Source organism: Protopterus annectens, chromosome 3.part1, assembly GCF_019279795.1.
Source record: "Protopterus annectens isolate FY-2018-M chromosome 3.part1, PAN1.0, whole genome shotgun sequence".
Lineage (NCBI taxonomy): Eukaryota > Metazoa > Chordata > Ceratodontiformes > Protopteridae > Protopterus > Protopterus annectens.
Window position 1 is genome coordinate 1,596,719,332 of NC_056732.1, and position 21,383 is coordinate 1,596,740,714.

General features: G+C 37.9%; 1 protein-coding gene across 2 annotated transcripts in view; it reads right to left on the reverse strand.

Annotated features, from left to right (window-relative positions):
* Positions 1-21,383, reverse strand: part of LOC122798570 (zinc finger protein 852-like) — a 207,105-nt gene that overhangs the window by 47,559 nt on the left and 138,163 nt on the right. The window contains exons 4-5 of one of the 2 annotated variants that reach the window (XM_044067627.1): positions 9,634-9,810; positions 5,816-5,980 (exon numbers count right to left, since the gene is read on the reverse strand). In XM_044067627.1, the coding sequence (XP_043923562.1) occupies positions 5,816-5,980; positions 9,634-9,810 (342 nt within the window). The remainder of the gene's footprint in view (positions 1-5,815; positions 5,981-9,633; positions 9,811-21,383) is intronic. The other variant, XM_044067628.1, reaches the window with a different exon arrangement.

Here is a 21,383-nt window from a genome sequence, read left to right on the forward strand (position 1 = left end):
GTTCTTCATATCGACCCATCTCATTACTTAATGTTGATTATAAAATGTTTATGAGTATTTTTGCTGATAGACTGAAGACAATTATCCCCGGCATTATAGACATAGATCAGACGGGCTTCATTGTAAATAGAAATACTTTTGATAATATAAGAAGAACTTTAACATTAATTGATTTTGCAAATAGGAAAAAGAAAGATTTAACACTTATTAGTCTTGATATAAGTTCAGCATTTGATTCAGTAAGTTGGGACTATCTGTTTACCTTACTGAAATGCACAAATGTCTCTGATGCATTTGTAAATTTAATTGAGCATTTATACAAAGGAACGCTGGCTTATATTAAGGTAGGAACATATGTTTCACAAAAATACCCATTCTTAAAGGTACAAAGCAAGGATGTCCACTTTCTCCACTATTATTCACTTTAGTAATGGAGCCTTGGGCTAATTTGATTAGAAACAGTACTGACATAGAGGGTTTTGAAATAGAAGAAAATACAACATCAAAAATTCAACTTTTGCAGATGATGTTCTAATTACATCAGCAGGATCTAATTCTTCTATGCAGTCTTTATTTGATAAAATGATGAATTTTAAAAGTATTTCTGGTTTAATATTCAATGAAGAAAAACTAAAATACTACCTATATATACACGAAAAAATACTCTCATTAGTGATTTTACTAAATATGTACCCAACTCAGGTCAGATAACTTATTTAGGTATAATACTATCTAAAGATATTAAATCTATTATATATAATAACTATAATACCTGTTTTCTTAATATACAAAATCTTTTAATACCTGGAATAATATGTTTTTACTATGGAGGAGAGACTTACAATTATTAAAATGATAATATTCCCCAAGATTTTATACTTAATACAATCAATAATACTTTCACCTACAAAAATAACTATCAAGAAACTGAATACACTAATGTTAAATTTCTTATGGGCACCTAATAGACCTAGGATTGCATTAAAGAAACATACTAATAGCTGGTCTCAAGGGGTATTTCTTTTCCAGACTTTAATTTATATATTATCTCTTCTATTATAAAAGTTATTACTTTATTAATAGATCGGTCATATGTCATAAAATGGAAAGATTATTGGGAGCTAATTAGTATGCACTTCATGAAAATCTCCTTAACACATAAAAATATGATTATAAATAACTCCATGTTGTGGTTGCTAAAGGAATTTTGTACTTCACCTATTACACCTAAACATATGGTCTGTTACCCATTAAATATTATTATTAGTTATCGTAACTTTATATTCATGCACCCTAAGTATAGGGAATGGAATTTTATTGTATTCCCTATAATTTATACTCAGGGTATGCTTATGTCATCTACTTCTGAAGGAGCTCATTTAGCTATAGATAATAATCTAAAGTACTGGTATCAGCTGATATCTGATAATAAAGTTAAAAATCTAGATTTCTTAAAACAAGAATTTGATCTAAGAGAAACTTGCTGGTTAGAGGTTCAGATCTTTAGACAACATCTCATTGATAGAATAGATCTAATGTCTATAACAGTTAAAGAATCTATTCCAAAACTGATTGATTACTTGATAATAAATTTACAGCATAAAGTTTCTGATAAAGGTAAACTTTCATATATACATAAAATTATCAGACAAGAAACTTTTTACAATGTAGATTCATACTGGAATTATTTCACCTCTATTAATGGGGACCCACCAACTCAACAAGATAAACAATATATATTGGAATCTGCTTATAGAACTACATCTTCCATTGTCTGGAGACTTTATACATGGAAATTTTACATAGATCTTTTTATACACCTTTGATGATGAATAAAATTAATAAAAAAGATAATCTATGTAAGAGATGTAATGTAGAAATTAATGCTGACTGGGCTCATATGTTTTATGACTGTATGAAGTTGAAAGAATACTGGAAGTCAATTAATGTATTTTGCAGGCTCTTTTACAGATAATTTCATTATTTCTAAGTCTCTTATATTATTCAACACACCTGTACCTCAATGTGTTAAAAGATTAAGCTTCCCTTGTTATGGTCTATCCTAGCAGTGGCTAGGAAAATAATAACTAGAAATTGGATTTCAGATACACCTCCTTCGTTCAATGAATTTAAAAATGTTATGAATATAATGTGTCATATGGAAATAAGCACAATTAGAATGAGAACAACTAGAAAAACATCACATTTTATTGTATGGGATAATTTACAAAATTTGTTAAAAAATTCTAATTTCAATAGCACAGTATTTTAGTTTAATTAATTGATCTGATTGTAGTGGATGTCTTTGTAAATACTTTAGTTGTTTTGTTGAATATTATAATAATACCTATTTTTAATTATTTGTATAAAATTGTTATGATATTTCTCTTATATGTTAAAACAATAAACTTGTTTTGAAAAAAAAAAGAAATAAAGTCAGGACGGGGTACAGAAATTGGAGTTAAAAATGACACTGAATTAAACATCACAGATATTAGAAAAGCAGACACAGCAAATGGCAATGTCCCAAAGTGGATCACAGCTAAACTAATTTTAGGGACTCACATGTTTATGCAAATAACAGCTGCACTTATCCCTCCACCTTCTTTGGTTGTATCCCTAGAGAATGTCATAACAGCTATATTTCCTTATAGCATTAAGCAAAACACCACTATAATTATTGGGGATTGCAAAATCAGTGGTTTGGGGTCACTAGCCATCAGTTAAATAAGCAATTAGCTTCCACTGGCTTAACACAACAAGTCAGAGAGGCCAACAGTCCAAATCACTGCACATGTAATAATCCACTACTAAATTTGGTTCTAAAAACATCCCACAATGATGTCTGAAACTGACAATCCAACCCAATCCACTTAATGACCACCATCTAGTAATCATACTGAAGTCTTTCAAAACACCCAAACTACTTTCCAAACATATAGTAAGAAAACCTAAGGAACCTAACTTAATAACCTTTCTCAAAAGCAGCAGCTGTAATCCTCTATGGAATTAATCTGATCCAAATGTTACCTTCACTTACTCTCTACAACAACTTTCCAATATACAAGATACTCATCTCCTATTTGTTGTTAGGACACCCAAAAGGACAGAATCCATTCAGGCAAAGACAGTCTTAATAATGAGTTATATATTGCCTTCCTCAACATCAGAAAGAAATGCAAAATGACTACCAATGCAGCCTAAACTAAGAAATAGGCAGATGTCCTACCCATGGCAGTTCTGTAAAACAACCAAAAACCTAACCAGCCATAACACCTATAAAGCAATGACTACATTTTCTGCCACAAACTTTTGTAATTGACTACAGAAAAAAAATAAATAAATAAAATGATAATAAATAAGCAGGGTTTTTAATTACTAAGCATGTGTGAGCAATACAGGCTTCTATCCTTTCCATTAGCAAAATTATCCAGCCACCTGCAGTACATTAAAGGATCTAACTCCTGCTTTCTAAGGGAAATACCCCCCCCCAAAAAAAAAAACAATATTAAAAAATGGACAAAATGACAGGAGCCATGTCTAGCAAAAGTCATCCACCTTTCCTCCTACAGCAGCCAAACTAATTTAAAAATCCCTCACTTATGCTTACAAGATACCCCTCATTATCTCAGTTGTTCCACAACCTTTTAATCATGCAGTAATTATTCACCTACCCAACTATTCAGTCACAATCTCATCTAAGGACCTCAGGACCATAGCTAATCTATACTCTCTTTTAAACCTTAAAGACAATACTGTAAACAAAGAGATATCTGTCCATATTGATACCTACAGTCTACTAACAGATGCTCAACATGGCTTCCAAAAATGGCTTTAGTAAATTAACAATATTGTACTTGGTTACAAATAATGTATATAAAACATGAATGACAGCACCTTCCTTGCTGGTTATCTTTATAGACATAACAAGGACCTTTGAAACTATAAACACAGCTACTTGCTTCATGAGCTAGAAGAGTTTAAATGTGGTCCAGCAAATCTCAAATGGATACAGAACTATTTAACAGAACATTCTAAGTTTTTGTGGATGCCACCTATTCAGATATAGGTTCTTTAAAGTGAAGTCCCCAAGGCTCAGTTTTAGGACCTTTCTTATTCTCCCTATTCCTCAGTGACATGACTTTTGACCTCCCTAAATTAAACCATACTAACGTACTAATGATATTCTCTTACTAAACCCCAACAAAAATATTAACAATTTACAACATAAGCTGCAAACAGATTAAAAAACTTTCTTTGCAGTTGGGCACGTAAAACAACCAGCTCATCAGCTCTAGTAAATTCTGTGTAATGATCCTTCCCAACCCTCAAAAACCCATAAACCCAGCACCTCCTGAAATACTTAATTTGTTTAATAATCAAATCCGCAGTGTTGCCCAAAAAAAGTACTTGGGTGTGATACTTGATCCCTCCCTTTCTTTCAAACATCGCAGAGATATTGCAATTCAAAAAAAAAAAAAAAACTATTGCACAATTAAAAGCATGCAAAACATTTCTTATTTCCTCCGAAATAAAACTAGCAACAGTCAAAAATATACTAATACCCAAATGTTAATACAGATTCCCTATAACCACTCATTTCCAGCAGCAAAATTAACATGTTACAAACTGCTGTCAATAAAATAGGTCTGCCTTCCTGGCAGATTCAAAAACCGGGGCTGTTACTTATCTCAATGATTCAGCTAGTTATCTATCACAGGCTGGACTACATTTTTACCAAGCACTCCCTTATTAAAATACTGAAGCTAAAATACTGTTCAACCCTAAGGCATAACTTAACATTCCAGCAGTCAAGCGAGTCTCTTAAAAACAGGTATGAAGAGAGCACAGAATTTCTTGAACACCTTATGGATCATTAACTCAAAAAAGGGCACTTTGCAAATATGGTCCAGCATCACAGAAAATATCCCAAGTATAATCATAAATCTAGTATGTATCACTTCTTTTGAAGCCAAAATTAAAGAAATCCTCATAGAATACAAATGTTAAATGCTTCAGGGACAATTGTTGGAAATAATGCAGTTATTAAAGCTAAAGGCCCTCACACCTCTTACTTTTAAACTACGCATTAGTTCTTAGCGATAATACACAGCAAAGCCTCTCGATGTAAATACATACATAACACTAATATCTTCATATACATTAATAATATTTGCACTAACAAATAGCCAAGATTATTTCATCATTATTTGCCTTTTTTTTATTTGCTTCTAATTAACACGAACAACAAATTGTAATTTGAGTTGGAACTAATATTAATAATCCGTGATTAGAGTAGGCCATCTGCCGAGTTGCACTTCACCTCAAGCAAAGAAGTAATTTAATATTTTAAACAATTGTCTGCTGATGCTTTATTCATTGCTAGCAAAGGTGTCTTACATACTTCCTTGTAACGATGTGCAAAAACAGTCCACTATCCAAAGTTCATCTTAACAGTCAATGTAAATAATAATAATTACTCTCTCTATTCTAGATGGTACTAATTCTGTACAGTTGTATGTATAACTGCTTAGTGATGAGTGTATTTGCTTTCAATTTTTTGGGCTATTGCTCACTGTTGTGGCTAAAAGGAGTCACTCAACCAGTTCTCCTACCTCCTTGTAAATAAATTAGTAAAGTAAATGTTAGGTGCAGGTATCATTTTCAGCTTTAGGGCTGATGACGTATTTCATTCAAAATGTTGATATGTTAACATATTATTACTTACAGTAACCATAGTGGCAAATAACCCAAAAAATGCAAAGTACTGATATTGTAATACACAAAAAGAAGGTAAATACTGAGAAATAGGTACCTGCAAGAAGCTTTTTGTCATCCTCACTGTCAGAGTCCTCAAGGAAAACATCAATGCTGTTGTAGAACTCATTCTTCATAGCTACAGCTCCACTCTCTGTTTCCTCTTGTATGCCAACTACGTCCAAGTGGGTTCCATCCTCCTGAATGCCTGAAAGGACCTCGCCTGCAGTGGAAAGTATATGGCATTACTAAAACACTCAGTGTTTGTAAATAAAAAAGGCAAAAGGTCTATGCTATGTAGCTGTGGGCTTGAGTCATATTTCATGTAAAGAAACTACATCCTGTAGTTAAGCCTAAAACTAGGACTAACAAACAGTGAAAGAGTAAACAAGACCCACAAGGGGAATGCATTCTTAAGGATCATATTAAAAGATTAATATCAACATTTTCCACAAGTAGTGACTACACGCGCAAACAATACAGCTGTATACTCCTATGAATCTCTAGGAGGCACTGATTCTTAGACCCCTTCTCACACCTGGTGCCTGCAGATCGAGAAAAATATTTCTCTAGTTCAGCTATAGTTGTTTATTGATCATGACTACAACAATGGTCTAAGGAATGCCAGCCTTAAGGATAGCATTAATTGCTCTTCTGTCTATGCCCTGTGTTCAAATAAAGCAACTTCTTCTCACACTGTAACTCTTCCCGAAGTTACATGACACATGGAAAATTTTAACAAGCTAACAAATGGAGTAAACAAACCTGCAGTTACACCTCCTTACTAAAAATTTGGAAACAGAGATAGCCTCCTTGTATAATCTTCAGAAATGCAAAGAATATCCATAGGTGTTGACAATGTATTATTCCTATCAACTGAAAGATAGGGACATCCTTTATTTACTCTAACAATTCCCTGCAGAGTCAAATTTTCTTTAAAATAATTTAAAGAATAACCTCTCTCTTCTAGGTATTCACCAAGTAATGATATAGATTTTTGCAAATATCATCCTCACTAGTTAACTTGGAGAGGAGTATAGCTTGACTCTTAACAGTACCGTTAGAAGTATAGCTCAGATGCGCACTAGTCCTCCCAACTAATGTATTCTTTCTACATGGCTTCCTATATAACTGACTGGTCATTCTATAATTAGCCTCCATTGTCAAAGTAGCATCTAGAAAGTTAATAGACTCATCTGAATATTCTAAAGAAAATTGTAAAAAAGATGTCATAGAGTGTAAATAACTTATAAAATTATTCAAAGTGTCAGAATCACCTGTCAGAGCACTGAGGGTCTGCACTTGTAACTGGTCTCTTTGTGGAGGTGGATTCACCTATCCTAAATTCCTAGGTCCAGTATGATGCCAGCTGGTTGTCTGATATCCAGAGTCATACTAAAGATAAAGAAGGAATCAACAAACATACTTCTGGTAACCCCCTTTTGTTCTAGACAACATTGATTCTCTTTTCACATTTACATATAGCCACGGACAATTATGAAAAACTTCCTCACAGAGTGGACATGTCACTTTATAGGTTCATGGGTGTGTACTAGTCTAATGGCCCTGCAGCCTTTACAAGCCTAGCCCAAAAAAAAATTGCCCAGGCACAGTGCTACCCAATGTTAATTCACAGTTCCCATATCCAGTAGTGCAACTGGAATGATCCTTTGAGTGGACTTTCTGTTACCCTTCCACTCGTCAAGATTTCTCTTGAAGACGGCCAGTGAGGTGCTCTGCTTGACATGAATGGGAAGCTTATTCCAGAGTATGGGTAGTCTTTGGGAGATGAACCTGTCCCTCCAGCATGTCCTGTTAATTGTGGTAATGAGGTTGTGATCTCTGGAGTGTGTGGCACAGGGGGATTGGGATTTCTTTAGGTGTAGCATTTCAAGTAGGGCTGGGTCGGACATGGCTTTGTACGTTAAGCAGAGATCATCTCTAAGTAGACAATAAAGGACTGAGAACAGCTGAAGGTTCTTCAGTCTGTCCATGTAGGACATGTGTTTAAGGCCTAGGATTCTTTTTGTGAGGTACTTTTGTGGCCTCTCCAGCTGTTGTAGGTGTCTGGTCAGGTACATGCCAAACGGGACGTTATATTCGATGACTGGTGTAATGAGGGATGAGTAGAGAGGGAAGATAAACTCTTTCTTCCTGGATGCAAAACCTTTGGTTATAAGATATGCCACATAGAAGGACTTTCTGACCACAGTGGTAATGTGGTGGTCAAAGGTGAGGTGGCTCTGGGTGCCCAGATTTCTTATGGCCCCTTCAGTGTTCAATGGGCTCCCAGCAACATGGTAATTCGTGGGAAATGAGTTTTTTCCAAAAGGGATGATAACGCACTTTTTTGGTGTTAAGCTTCAGGCCGTGGTTCCAACACCAGTCACTGGTCTCAGAGATGCCTTTTTGTAGGATGTCTGCATTACTTGGGGAGTTGACAATGACTCCCAGCTAGGTTGTTTTTTCTACGTCAGAAAGTTTGCCAGTTTGACTTTGCCAAAAAAAAAGGCACTATGAGGGAGAACAATGTTTTAGCCAATATTCAAAAGCCTAGTGGGGACAGTTGAAAACCATCCTTGGCAAAGCAAAGTGGCTGCTGACCATATCTTCCCATGCTGACAAATATTGAACAACTTTGGAATGACACTAGAAGCCAATTATTAAAGTCACTCATTTTCTGTTCACATTGTGCTATCATCCTTGGTGAAGGTAGAATGATGCTCAGTGCTAGGCTCATACCAGCATGGGAAACATAGTCTGAGAGCTTTGTAATGTCTCCTTTTATATATGCCAGCGAGGTACGTCACAAGTTATTCACAGCCACATGGACTATGACTAGTACTTGCGGTCCAGTGACATGAGTGCATGTGTGAACTGATCCTGGCCCCTGAAAGATAAGTGTCTATGACTTTCTCCTTTCTCATCCTGGTGAGTGGGATATCTGTGTGTCTCACAATGGAGTATCCTATGACTAAAATATTGAGGCATGTGATGGCTTGACTTATGGGCTTTGAATCTGAAGCTCCATGAGATGTGGCTGTATGTACTGTGGTAGGTGTTGTTTTGGTAGAGTGCTTTTGGGATTGCTGAGTATATTTGTTGGAGGTCCAAAGTCTGAGATGTCTTTAGGATTTAGGAAAATTACTTTTAAGTGCCACAGCATATGTGCCTGATCCCTACTGTGTGTGTTTTTGCCCCGTCACTCACAAAATTATTGATTTCCTGGTAAATCTCTGAGGATTACACTCAGTCATTAATGCCAGTCATTAGCTTCACATTTCTTGTTTGTCAGAAGATACATGATGTGTAAAGCCTGTTGTTCTATTAACTTTGTAAGTTAGAGCAATGGTTAAAAACTGTCCCTGGTCTTGGGTCCTTGTCCCAGTATGATTTTTGGATTTGTCTGTGACTTCTTGGCAAAAACTTTAAGAGTTATGCAGGGAAGTACAGGTCTTTTGACTAATTAAGGAAGGAAGAACAACAACAGGAGGACAGTTAACCATGGATAGATGGAGTAGAAGGTCAGAGGTTCATATGTGTATGCCACATGCACACCGTCACAACAATGAGAACCTCAGATTCTAAAAAAAAGTAAGATGGATGGTACATCAGACAAAATAGCAACATATCACATTGGCATGTGGTACATTACTGAACCTGTGGCAGGACTAAATGACAAAAGATTTGATAGATAAGGATGACTCTCATCCACCGTATGGGGCAATCCATAACATTATGGAAAAGTAAGCCATGCATGCAGCAGAGTGTGCTAAAATGAACACGAAACTGAAATATACAGGCAAACACATGAGCAAACATGCTTGTGCATGCGGACATGGTGACAAATTTAACTGTATAATGGAACACAAGTACCTGAGAGGCAGTTTAGATATTCTTCACTTCCATTAGTGTCCTCACTAATGTCTTCAGTGCTGTCAACAGTAATATAATTGATCTTCCTGATGCTTATGCCACTGCTTTGCAATGCCTGCTGGGTATCGGTCAACATCATTGGCCCATTTTCCTGCTCAACCACAGTCCATAGTTTGCCTGTAAAAACACACATACACAGACACCTTCAAAAGAACTACTACACCTGCTCATACAGATGTTACTATAGAGATCCTAAAGAGGATCTAATAGAAAAAACTGAGCAGTAATGCAGTGGAGCTAACTTTACCCAAAATCTGTACCTACTGGTTGGACGTGAGTGACAACATGGCAAAGAACAGGTAAACACTTCTGTGAATGACCCAACACATAATTTCTAACAACAATATAACTAGCACTAGACCAAACAAAGGACTGTGTTACAGACAAACATGGAACTTGTGGAAATGTTCTACTTAACGTAGAATGACCATCCTTGATGTGTGCCCCCCAACATCAGCCCATCCTGTAAAAATGTACATCTGCTGTCTCTTCAGCTCCTTTGCTTTCTTACCATAGGCCACAAGCAGATGTTATCTAAGGGTATAATGGTAATTTGTAGCTGCTGGGACAGAAAAAACAGAGATACTAAAAAACAGAGATACTAAAAGCAATCTGTCTCCTTGCAATACATCATACCTAAATAAAACTAAAAGAGGGAAGGAATAATAAAGGAAGACATGGATTCTGAGAGTGAAGACTATACAGAGATGAGAGGATGATTTGAAACGTCACTTACAAAAATGGAGGAGCAATCTTTGTGAAGGACAAAGACCCTTATGTCCAGACTCTGCATGAATCTGGTATTATACTTTACATGTAGATATAGACCCAAGTATAATCCTAGGCGTTTCTAAGGGAGGGGTGGAATTTATTGGAGAAAACTGGCAAAAGAACCAAAGTATTGGGAGCATATAATTAGAGAGGAAAGGGCACTAGAATGGGAAGACACCAATAATTTATTTGGACTGTAGGCTAGATTGCCTTCCCTATCAAGGATTGATATCAGAGTATAGGCAAAGAGAAAAAATAGGGGAATCCTAAGCAAAAGGCCAGCACTGGTAGAGTTTTTAGTAGAATCTAGAACAGAAGCTGCTGTTAAAAAGGAATAATTAGTAGAGCATATAAAATATTCCATAATACCTGTAAGAATCAATGAGAGAAGACTAGAAAGTATTGGGAATAGAGATTGGATAAGCAATTCACAATGAAACAATGGGAGGATATATGTATGTCTCCCAAATATGTAACAAAGTCTAGAAGATTTAGGATCTTTGCTTGGAAGTACTTACATGGATATTTTTATACTCCAAGTAGACTCAAAATAATTTTTCCTCAGGTAGACATCAAATGTTGGAGGTGTGATGGGGAAGAAAGAGGTAACTGGGAACATATTTTCTGCAAGTGTAATGATTTGGCAGACTTTAAAAATTTCCTGCAGACTACTCTATCAGAAATACTGGGTGAGCAAACTGGTATAACTAAGGAGATTACTTTTTGAGCTATGATGCAGAATCAGAATCGCCTAGATATAGTAAGGCCTTGCTGATTCTAATTATGCTGACTGCAAAAAAGCAATTGCTAGTAAATGGAAATCATAGTCTAAACCAACTGTACTAGAAATAGTGAATATAGTAACAGAGATAAAACAGCTGCAAATGGGATCTTTAGAAAAGGGTTCAAGCAAATTACATAGCAAAAATGGGAACTGTAGGAACAATACATGCAGAGGAGGCATACCTCTCAGGGAACAATACATGCAGAGGAGGCATACCTCAACCTGTTAAGAGTACGAAATCTGGACAAAGCCATAACTAATGTGGGGACAAAGACACCAAAATAGGGGCACTTTTTAAAATATTGCTCTTACAGACCTATAAAGTTGATAGAATAGCAGTTTTTACGATAACATAAATTTTCTTAAAGGTATGGAGTCTGAAATTCAAATGTCTATCAATACTTTCTGATTTCAGTCCTCAAAATATTGCCAATAATTTGCCAGAAAACCAGAATTCTATGAGGAACAAACTAAAAATTTGAGACTCAAATCTGGACAGTCTGTGAAATTCTGGTCAGTTGAGAGGTAAGAAGGCAAGACTTGAATGAGCTATGTGGTGTTTAACTGACTGTGATCTGATAGATTATAAGTGATGTATAATGTTTGCAACTAAAAATTATGTCAATATGGTTTGTTTTCATTTATACAGATGTATGATTGCCTATGTCATAAGTAATAACTTAATAAAAATGTTTCTTGTTTAAAAAATTTCTGGGCATTTCTAAACAGAAGGGACATGTCATTAGTTTCTTTGAAGACCAAAGGAACAAAAAAATACAAAAACGTTTCCCTTTAGTTTTATGAAGGCAAATCAGTTCCTAAATGCAAGGTTGTTATGGTATGGTGGGATCCTGTCAGTTCCATAAACTGCCCAAAACCTATGGTATCCTTCATCCGCTAATTGCTACTGCGGGATTCTTACACTAGCAGAAAGTGAGATAAGCCTCCTCCCAACATATCATCCATGCTACAGTTTGCAGACAGAAAACAGTCATGACTGACGAAAGTATCATGAGTTTATAGTCAATGGGTTAGGGGATTCCTGGTGGTTAAACTGAGCAAGTAGTTGGTGACCATTACAACAATGTACTATACAATATTCCTCCAGTGATGAGGATATTTCTTTCAGTAGCCCCTACAGGTTTAGGTAGAGTACTAAGATATGTAATTAAGAATTTGATTCAGCAACAACACTAATTAAGTATCCACTTATCAAGAGATTCAGTCTCCCAGTAAACATGCTAGTTATTGGCAATATCATTAATATTCAACCTCTGGTCACAGTATCAACTATGGATGCAGACAGCCTTACTCTGTGCACTCAAATTAATACTGCTTCCAAAACATTTTCACACATTACAGCACAAAGAGGCCAGGCAATGTTTAAAAATATCTAAACTGATATATACAGAATTTACTGAAAACTACAATATTTTATTTTTGAAGGTGACAGCAGTTGACTACAATGCATGTGTACTGTGTACATGGGAAGCATTTGCAGGAATGTGTATATTCTTCAAGTGTGATTATTGGGGGGGGGGGGTGCAACAAAATGAGTTTGAAAGTACAAAATGGAAATTTCAGCTGCAGTGATGGTATCAGTCACAATACTAACGGCTACAAAGTTTATACCTAAAATCCAAAAATCACTTCCCTCATAGGGCATGAAACAGATTTATTGTCTTCTTTATTTAAAGCAGAATTCCAGTAGAGACTGGTTATGTAATTGTCAAGTCACTACATAAGCATTCTTGTAAGTATCTGTCATTAAGGACAGGCTTTACTGGAAAGGCTCACCCAGACTCTGCTACAGTTTGCTGTGAGGGAGAGGTTAGTTTGCTTTTTATTTGTTGTATTCTATATTACTTTATTGTCTTTTTCTATTTTGTATACTGTGATTTGTTTTCTTTACACTGTGTTTTACTTGTATTCTACTTTTAACTGCATATTAAAACTTGAAAAGACACCACAGCTCTGTCTCTTGGTGAGTCAGACAGAATTTTTTCCCACCCTCCCATCTGGTTACTGTTGTGTTCTTAAATACCACTGTCTTTCTAGCTGCCTGCCCCTTATGTTAATTTGGCCATATATCTCATTTCCTTTCTGCTTTTACTGGTTGGTGTGAGTAAGCACAAAATTATCATTTTTGTGAAATCACTCCCCTTCAACTATTTAAATTTATTGGCCATATTATTGTATTCCACAGTACCAGAATAAAAAAGTGACCACCCTCTTTCAATCTATCTTGCTGTTTTACAAATAGTTACCCTCCACTAAAACATAACTTTTTAGACAGGTAAAACTTAAGTTACCTACGTTCACATCTAACTCCTCCAGTGAACACTACAGTATTTAGGATAAACCATTTTTTTCATCTTACCTTTAAGCATCTATTGCAAGACCACCAGTTATTGGAGAGCCCACATTCTGTCTCTCAGTAGTCATCTTGCGAGTAGTGCTTCTGTTTTCTCCTGGTGAGAGAAGGAGTGCAGTGACATTATTTCCTGGAGACTGCTGATCACCAGAAAGCTTAATAACTGCTTTATAGGTGACAGCTTGGAATCTGTGCTTATATTCTGATCTTGGTGAGAGTAGGAGCAGAGTGCATCGATTCTTCACTATTTCTGGTTGGAAAGTGAGTGCCTGTGCTTAACATATCTGATTGGTCTGGTTGCTATTTGAGGCATCTACCAGGAAAAGGCTACAAGCCTGCAAACCCTTGCATCATCTGGGACAAGACTTTGGATCACTAAACAGGCTGTGGCCTGCTTCTCTTCTTGGGATTGGTGCTAACATTTTGCTTCTGGTGAGAGAAGAAGCAGAGTAATATATCCCAACAGAGTGAAGCTGTGCTGAGACCAGCATTAGTAGTAGCCGGGCAGTAGCCATTCATGCGATTCCCCTCTTTTTATCATTCCTGACAAGCTAATTCTTTATTTTCAATAAGTACTGTTTGACTTCTTCCTTACTTTAGAATATCTGCCTAAATACTTCATCTTTAAATTTTCAGGGTCTATGTATTAGTTTCCCCTCAAGTGTTTGGCAGTGCTCTGTACAGACTCAGACACTTTGAGTGACATTTTTCCTGTAAAAGGCTTCAGTATTTAATATATTGAGCTCAAATCCAGGCATGTCTAAAGGTCAGTTCCCTGCGCTTTCTCCTGTCAACCTGGTGAACTTGGGCATCCTGAGGCAATGTAGAAACTGCCTCATGTACACAGACAACCCTCTCCTCTTACCTCCCAACACTATGACTTGTGAGAGATGCACATATATAGCCAAATTGGAAGCCAAGCACTCTCCAGCCAAGACTGGAATAACCAGTCAAGAGGCGAAGATTAACACCCACACCACATTCAACACATAGCCCTCCAGAACATACACCACCACAACCCTCACATAGTAACACAAAAGGCACACCTACTTTTGTGGAGGCTCTCAATAAAAATATTCCCAAAGAGAGACCTCTAAGGCAGAAACACAAACCACCACCACATCCCAGCACAAACTATGAGATACATAGCTCACACAAACAGTGTGCCACTCAACCAAAGCCCATAAGGCAAAAAAACTTACCCAATACACTAGTCATAGGTGACTCAATAGTAAGGCACACTGATGTCCCGCTCAATAGGCTGAATAAGGAGAAAGTTACGGTCAGCTGCCTGTCAGGTGCCAGGATCCGCCACATAAAGCATGCACTTAGGTCACTCCACAACAGGTCCAAATATGACTCTGTCATTGCCCATGTTGGTGTAAATGAACTCAGACATACCTCCCTGGACTACATGAAAAAAGACATAGAGGAGCTCTCAGATCTTGTAGCCCAGGCCGGTATGACCCTGACCTTGAGTAGCATTCTACCATCACCCAGAATTATACCACAGTACAAGCAGAAAATGATTAACTTCAACAACTGGCTAAGTTTCTGGTTTCATTCTAAGGAGATCCAGTATCTGTCTGCCTGGGATGGCATGATCGATCGCCAGAGATGACCTGCACCTGTCACCCCAGGGATTCCAGATACTGGCCAAGGCTCTTGCCACCCCTATAGTGCCTTTTTTAGCCAATGACCTGAAGACAAAATGACCACCATAACAGCTACAAGCAAACAAAATTTGAGGGTAATGCTACTCAACGCTAGAAGTCTAAATCTCAAAATACACTCGCTCGAAGCACTTCTTAAAATGGAGAACATTGACATCTGTGCAGTGACTGAGACCTGGTTCAAGGCTCCGGAGAGCACCCCAGCACTACCAGGCTATAATTCATACCACACCTTTCGGCCCCTAAACCTGGACCGAAGCACTAAAGGCGGTGGTGTCTCCATATTCATAAAGGATATGCACACTTCCAGACTAGTAGCCCAACATAACACATCAGAGATACTTTAGGTACAACTAACACTGGGTAAAACTGCAATCCAGGTTGTAGCCTGCTAAAGATCTCCCACCATGTCCCAAGACTCCTACTCCACATTCCTAAACATGCTGGAAAATAGTAGGGTACAACCCAAAACCATTATACTGGGAGACTTTAACTACCCCTCCATTAGCTGGGAAAATTACTCATGTACCAACACCCTTGCTCAATGTTTTCTGGATTTCATTAATTCCAACGCCTTGGACCAACTCATTCTTACCCCCACCAGGGGTAGAAACATCTTTGACTGGGTCATTACTAACACGAGCAACTGTTGCTCTACACCAATAATTAACTCCTCCCTGGTCAGATCTGACCACAAGCTAATCACCATGGATATCCACATCCCACTCTCACCGCCCCTAAAGGAAACCACTGTAAAAAACTTCTCCAGAGCCAATTTTGGACTTCTAAAAACAGAGGTGGCTAACTTCACAACACCCATGCAAATGGAAAATAGGTGCATGACTGAATCATACACCAGTGCACTGTATGAGCACATACACAAGTGCATGGAACAGGCCATACCAAACAGAACCAAGACGCTCTCCTCCAAAAAATGGTCCCCCACCATAAACAAACTCCACAACAGAAGGAAAAAACTGTTGCAGAAAAGGGTGAAACCCCAAGACTGGAAAAACTCCCTTGTCAGCCTCAGCAAAGAACTGAGATTCATCATCAAATCCTCTAAAGCTAGCTATGAAAATAAAATTGCTGCAGACTCTAAAGACATCCAGAAGCCATTCTATAGTTATGTCAAGAATCTACATGGCAATACTCACATCTACTCTGAGTTACAGCATAATGGCAATACATATACAGAACCAACTGATATACAGTTCAGTGCAAACTTTACCCCCATTTCACCCCCTAAAGGGCCTATAACAATACCTGAGGAATGCCAAGTCCCTATTATCACAGCTAAACAGGTAAAAACTGCACTGTTCAAAGCCAAGAATACAGCTTCCATGGGACCTGATAATATCCCTGACTGTGTTCTACGTGAATTACAAAGTGAACTGGCACCACACGTGAGTAACCTGTTCAATCACAGTCTCATTTAAGGTTTGTTCCTACCAAATGGTGCACTGCTATGGTCATCCCACTCCACAAAGGGGGAGCAACTACAGACCCTGGGAACTACCACCCCATTAGCCTGACGAGTCTGATATGTAAGGCTATGGAGCGCATCATCATGGACCTTATAAATAAGGACATAGGGAATCTCCAAACTCTGGACCCCACGCAGTTTAGGTTTGTGAAAGGTAGATCATGCCTGCTCAACCTGATAGGACTTCTTCGAGTCTGACACCAGAGCTGTGGATGAGGGCAAGGTAGTTCACACAGCCTATCTAGATCTTGCCAAGGCCTTCGACACCATCCCTCACTCAGGAATCATAGATAAACTAACTAAACTAGGCATAAATCCCTATGTCATAAGTTGTGTTGTCAACTGGCTCACTGATAGAACCCACACTGTGAAAGTAGCGGACTCCAAATCTGACTACTGACCAGTGACAAGTGGTGTCCCACAGGGATCAGTCCTAGGTCCTCTCCTGTTTACCATCTACTTCTCTGAAGTTCAAGTCAACACAAAGGGACTCTGGCTGACCAAGTTCGCAGATGATTGCAAACTGGGAGCCATTATTGATTCTCCAACTGATGTAGACATTCTACAAAAAGGCCTCACTGACACCAGTGATTGGTGCCAAAACCATGGCCTTAAGCTCAATGCCAAAAAGTGCATTGTCATTCCCTTTGGGAAAAATTCGGTTACCATGAACTACCACATAGGCGGTTGCCCACTAAACACCGAAGGTGTGATAAGAGACCTGGGGACACAGGCTGACAGCAACCTTGATAACCACATTTCCACTGTAGTCAGAAAGTCCTTCTATGTGGCACATCTCATTACAAAAGGTTTCTCATCCAGGAAGAAAGAGGTCATAATCCCTCTCTACTCATCTCTCATTAGACCTATTATAGAATACAACGCCTTATTTAGTATGTACCTCACTAGACATCTACAACAAATGGAAAGGACACAAAAATACCTCACTAAGAGGATCTTAGGTCTTAGACACATGCCCTATATGGACAGACTCAAAAAACTCCAACTATACTCTGTCTCTTATCGCCTACTTAGAGGCGATCTCTGCTTGCCCTACAAAGCCATGTCTGACCCAGAGCTGCTAGACATGCTACACCTAAAGAAATCCCAATCTCTCCATGCCACACACTCCAGGGACCTAAACCTCATTACCACAATAAACAGAACATGCTGGAGGGACAGGTTCCTAACCCAGAGACTTCCCATACTCTAGAACAAACTTCCCATTCATGTCAAGCAGAGCACTTCACTGACCCTCTTTAAGAGAAATCTTGACGAGTGAATGGGCAATAGGAAGTTCATCATGGGGATCACTTCAGTGGCCTTACTTGACAGGGGCACTGGAAACTAACTTTGGGTGGCATGATGCCAGGGAATCTTCTTGGGCTAGGCTTATATAGGCTCCAGGGCCGTTAGCCTAGTACACACCTATGAACCTATGAACTATGGATGACGAGAGGTATATCAGTAACAATGAAAGTAGCAAGCACAGCTCTCCACCAATCAGGGACAAATCCAGAAATAATCAGGGACACTTTTAAAATACTAGTATTATTACCCTGAGACATTGACAGATTAAGAGAATGCAAATTAATATACATTATCTGAAGTCAAAGAAGTCTATAATTTTCATAGGTTCATAGGTTAGTACTAAGCTAACTGCCCTTGCGAGCCATTGTAAGCCTAGCCAATTATCCCTTGTGAGACTCAAACCTTGCACCTTGTGCTTGTAGGCAAATACCTTAACCATTAGGCCATCCTCCCAACCCAAAATTATGGTCATTATTTATTAAGTATAATTCATCACATTTTCTCGAAAAGTCACCAGTTTTAGGAGATATTAAGAGGAACAGAGCTAAAACTTGAGTCAAAATCAGGGACAGTCAAAAGATATGGCAACACACCATCTCAGCTGCATACACTAATCCTCCTTTCTGTGATTATATGTGTTCCTAGTCATGTGACATGATTGCTGAGAATGAGAGATTGCCTGTAAGGAAAAGGGAAGGAACCACTGACCACGCAGAAATATTTACGCTTTTTAAAAGTAACTTAAGGAGACAAGGTGCCAATTACAAACTACCCCATCACTGGGGAGAAAAAGGCTAGGTTGATTACTCAACAAGTATTTTTTTAACCTGTTTACAGATACAAATGGGAAGTTATCAAGAGCGACTCAGCACATTTCATTAATTGCCATAACCACATCATACGCATCACCTTGCAGGTGTCAATGGTGAAAAGCTGATTTAGGTAACAAAACTGCCTGAGAAACTATGGCAGTAAGCAACCCTAAGAAAGACTGCCATGGGTAGGAGCAACATATCTTGAGGCAGAAGAACCATCAACTGCAGGAAACCCCAAGAGGATATAAGCAGGTATTGAAACAGTGTCATCAGCGAACAGCCCTGGATGTACTAAATAATGGCTCACTGGCACAAGTCACAGGACACTATTTCATGAAAGGCTACTAAATAGTTCAGTGGTACTAAGGTAAAATAGACCTTAGAGATTGTAGAATATTAATGTGATCTTCTGATATCTTTTAATTAGCTGCCTTTTACTGCAAAACTGAATTAGTTCTATCAATTTTTGCAACCCAGGCTTTCACTACCCCATTTTTACAGAATGGTATACACAATCCTCCAAAGGCTTAGTAGTAATGTAGAAAGCCTTACCTCTCAAGGTTTCTGTATCTCGCTAAGCCTGTCCAGTTCCCAGACCACTCTACTACTGATGTTTTCCCCACATGAGGGGGTCCCTTGGAAATGTCCGCAGTTCTCAATTTGCTCATCTGAATGATTCAGAGACTCTCCCAGTTGAGTAAAATACTCCACTAGGAGAAAACCGTGAACACTGTCAAAAGACAGTCATCACCCACTATGGAAGTATTTACTGTGCTGGTAAGTCTAGCAAAACGGTGGGGGTGGTGTGTGTGTGTGTGTGTGTGTGTGTGTGTGTGTGTGTGTGTGTGTGTGTGTGTGTGTGTGTGTGTGTGTGTGTGTGTGTGTAAGCATGCACGTGTTTGTGTGGATGTAGGTGGATGCCTTTGCTAATGGAATGCATTAAGGCTCTTAAGGAAAAACTCAACACCTAGCTTTCCAGTGGTGCTTGTTGGTCCAGAGGCTGTGACACAGTATGCTGGAGCTCTTGGGTTCAGGTCTCAAATGAGAACTAAAATAATCCTTTCACTTCTATTATTCTAGCAGTGCCTACGCAGAGGGCCTTCTCTGTTATTCTAGCTGTGCCTACTCAGAGAGGTGTGTGTGTGTGTGTGTGTGTGTGTGTGTGTGTGTGTGTGTGTGTGTGTGTGTGTGTGTGTGTGTGTGTGTGTGTGTGTGTGTGTGTGTAGTTTGACCTTAATAACCATTCTGGGAGTTTCCTAACTGAAAGGATAAGGCTCTTAACAGAAAAATCAACACTAATCTGTCTAAAAGATCTTGATTGTCCAACAGCACTGACACACGCTGAAGGTCTAAGGTTCAAGCCCCAAATCAGAGCTGATATTATTCTTTCATTTCTATGACTAACAGAACAGTTGTTGATTGCATAACTATTAACTATCTTTCAAATATTACAACACGTTTTAATTGGTTTTACAAGAGTCTTCCCAGACAGAATGATCATAAGACTGATTCATCTGAACATACTGCATCTGTTTTTTTTTTTTTTTAATTTACAGCTGTTCAAATACATTGGGCTGTAAAAAAAAGTAACTCTCAGCCCCTTTGTACTTTTAGATTGTGCAGTTCTGAAAACTGCTGCTGCTATTTTGCTTTTGCCTCTTATCACTTAAAGAGTTCGTCCCTTTTTGGATGGCCATTTCCAAATGAATGGAAAGACGTGTTTTCTACCTGTCTTTAAAAAGGGTGACAGAACACAAACATCAGTTTTTAAAAAATTGTAAAGTTGATGTCTGGCAAATTACCTAATTACAAAGAGAACTTAACATATTATGAAAATTTCTGCATGAATTTATTTAATAAAATCAGCTGTGTCAGCAAAGTTAGGACTTATGGACTATCTGTACAGATCCTGTGAAAGTTGAAAGTCAGTTACAGATTATTTTTTGATTCACCCCAAGCTTTTTATATGATTAGTTATAATATTTTAAATTGTCTTTCTAAGTTTGGTTTGAAGATGGATACTTCAAAATGTTATTACGTCTATTTATGGGTTATACAATACTACACAAAGACAGACATCATTTTTTTCCTTCTTTTATTCTATCTCACTGTGGGTTTCACAGGGGTCTTAGTTAGGACCCTGTTTTCTTAATTTTATGGATACATTAAAAGAAGCAAAACCTACCTCTAATATTCTTGCGATGATATTGTAGCTCATTTCTTAGACAAAAATTCTGACAAAACTTTACATCTACAGAAAGAGGTTAACAGCTTACTAAAATCGACAAATGAACACCATTTAATGATTACTATTAATAACATTAAAACTGTCCTTTTTAATAATCATCTGCTTGGGTATATTTTTGACTTTAAGTGCGGCTGAGGCTTATTTTAGTTCATAAATTGATATTTTTTGATCATCCTGACAAGTTTGCATGCTTCTAGAAATAGCTTAGACTTGGTTACATGAAGATTA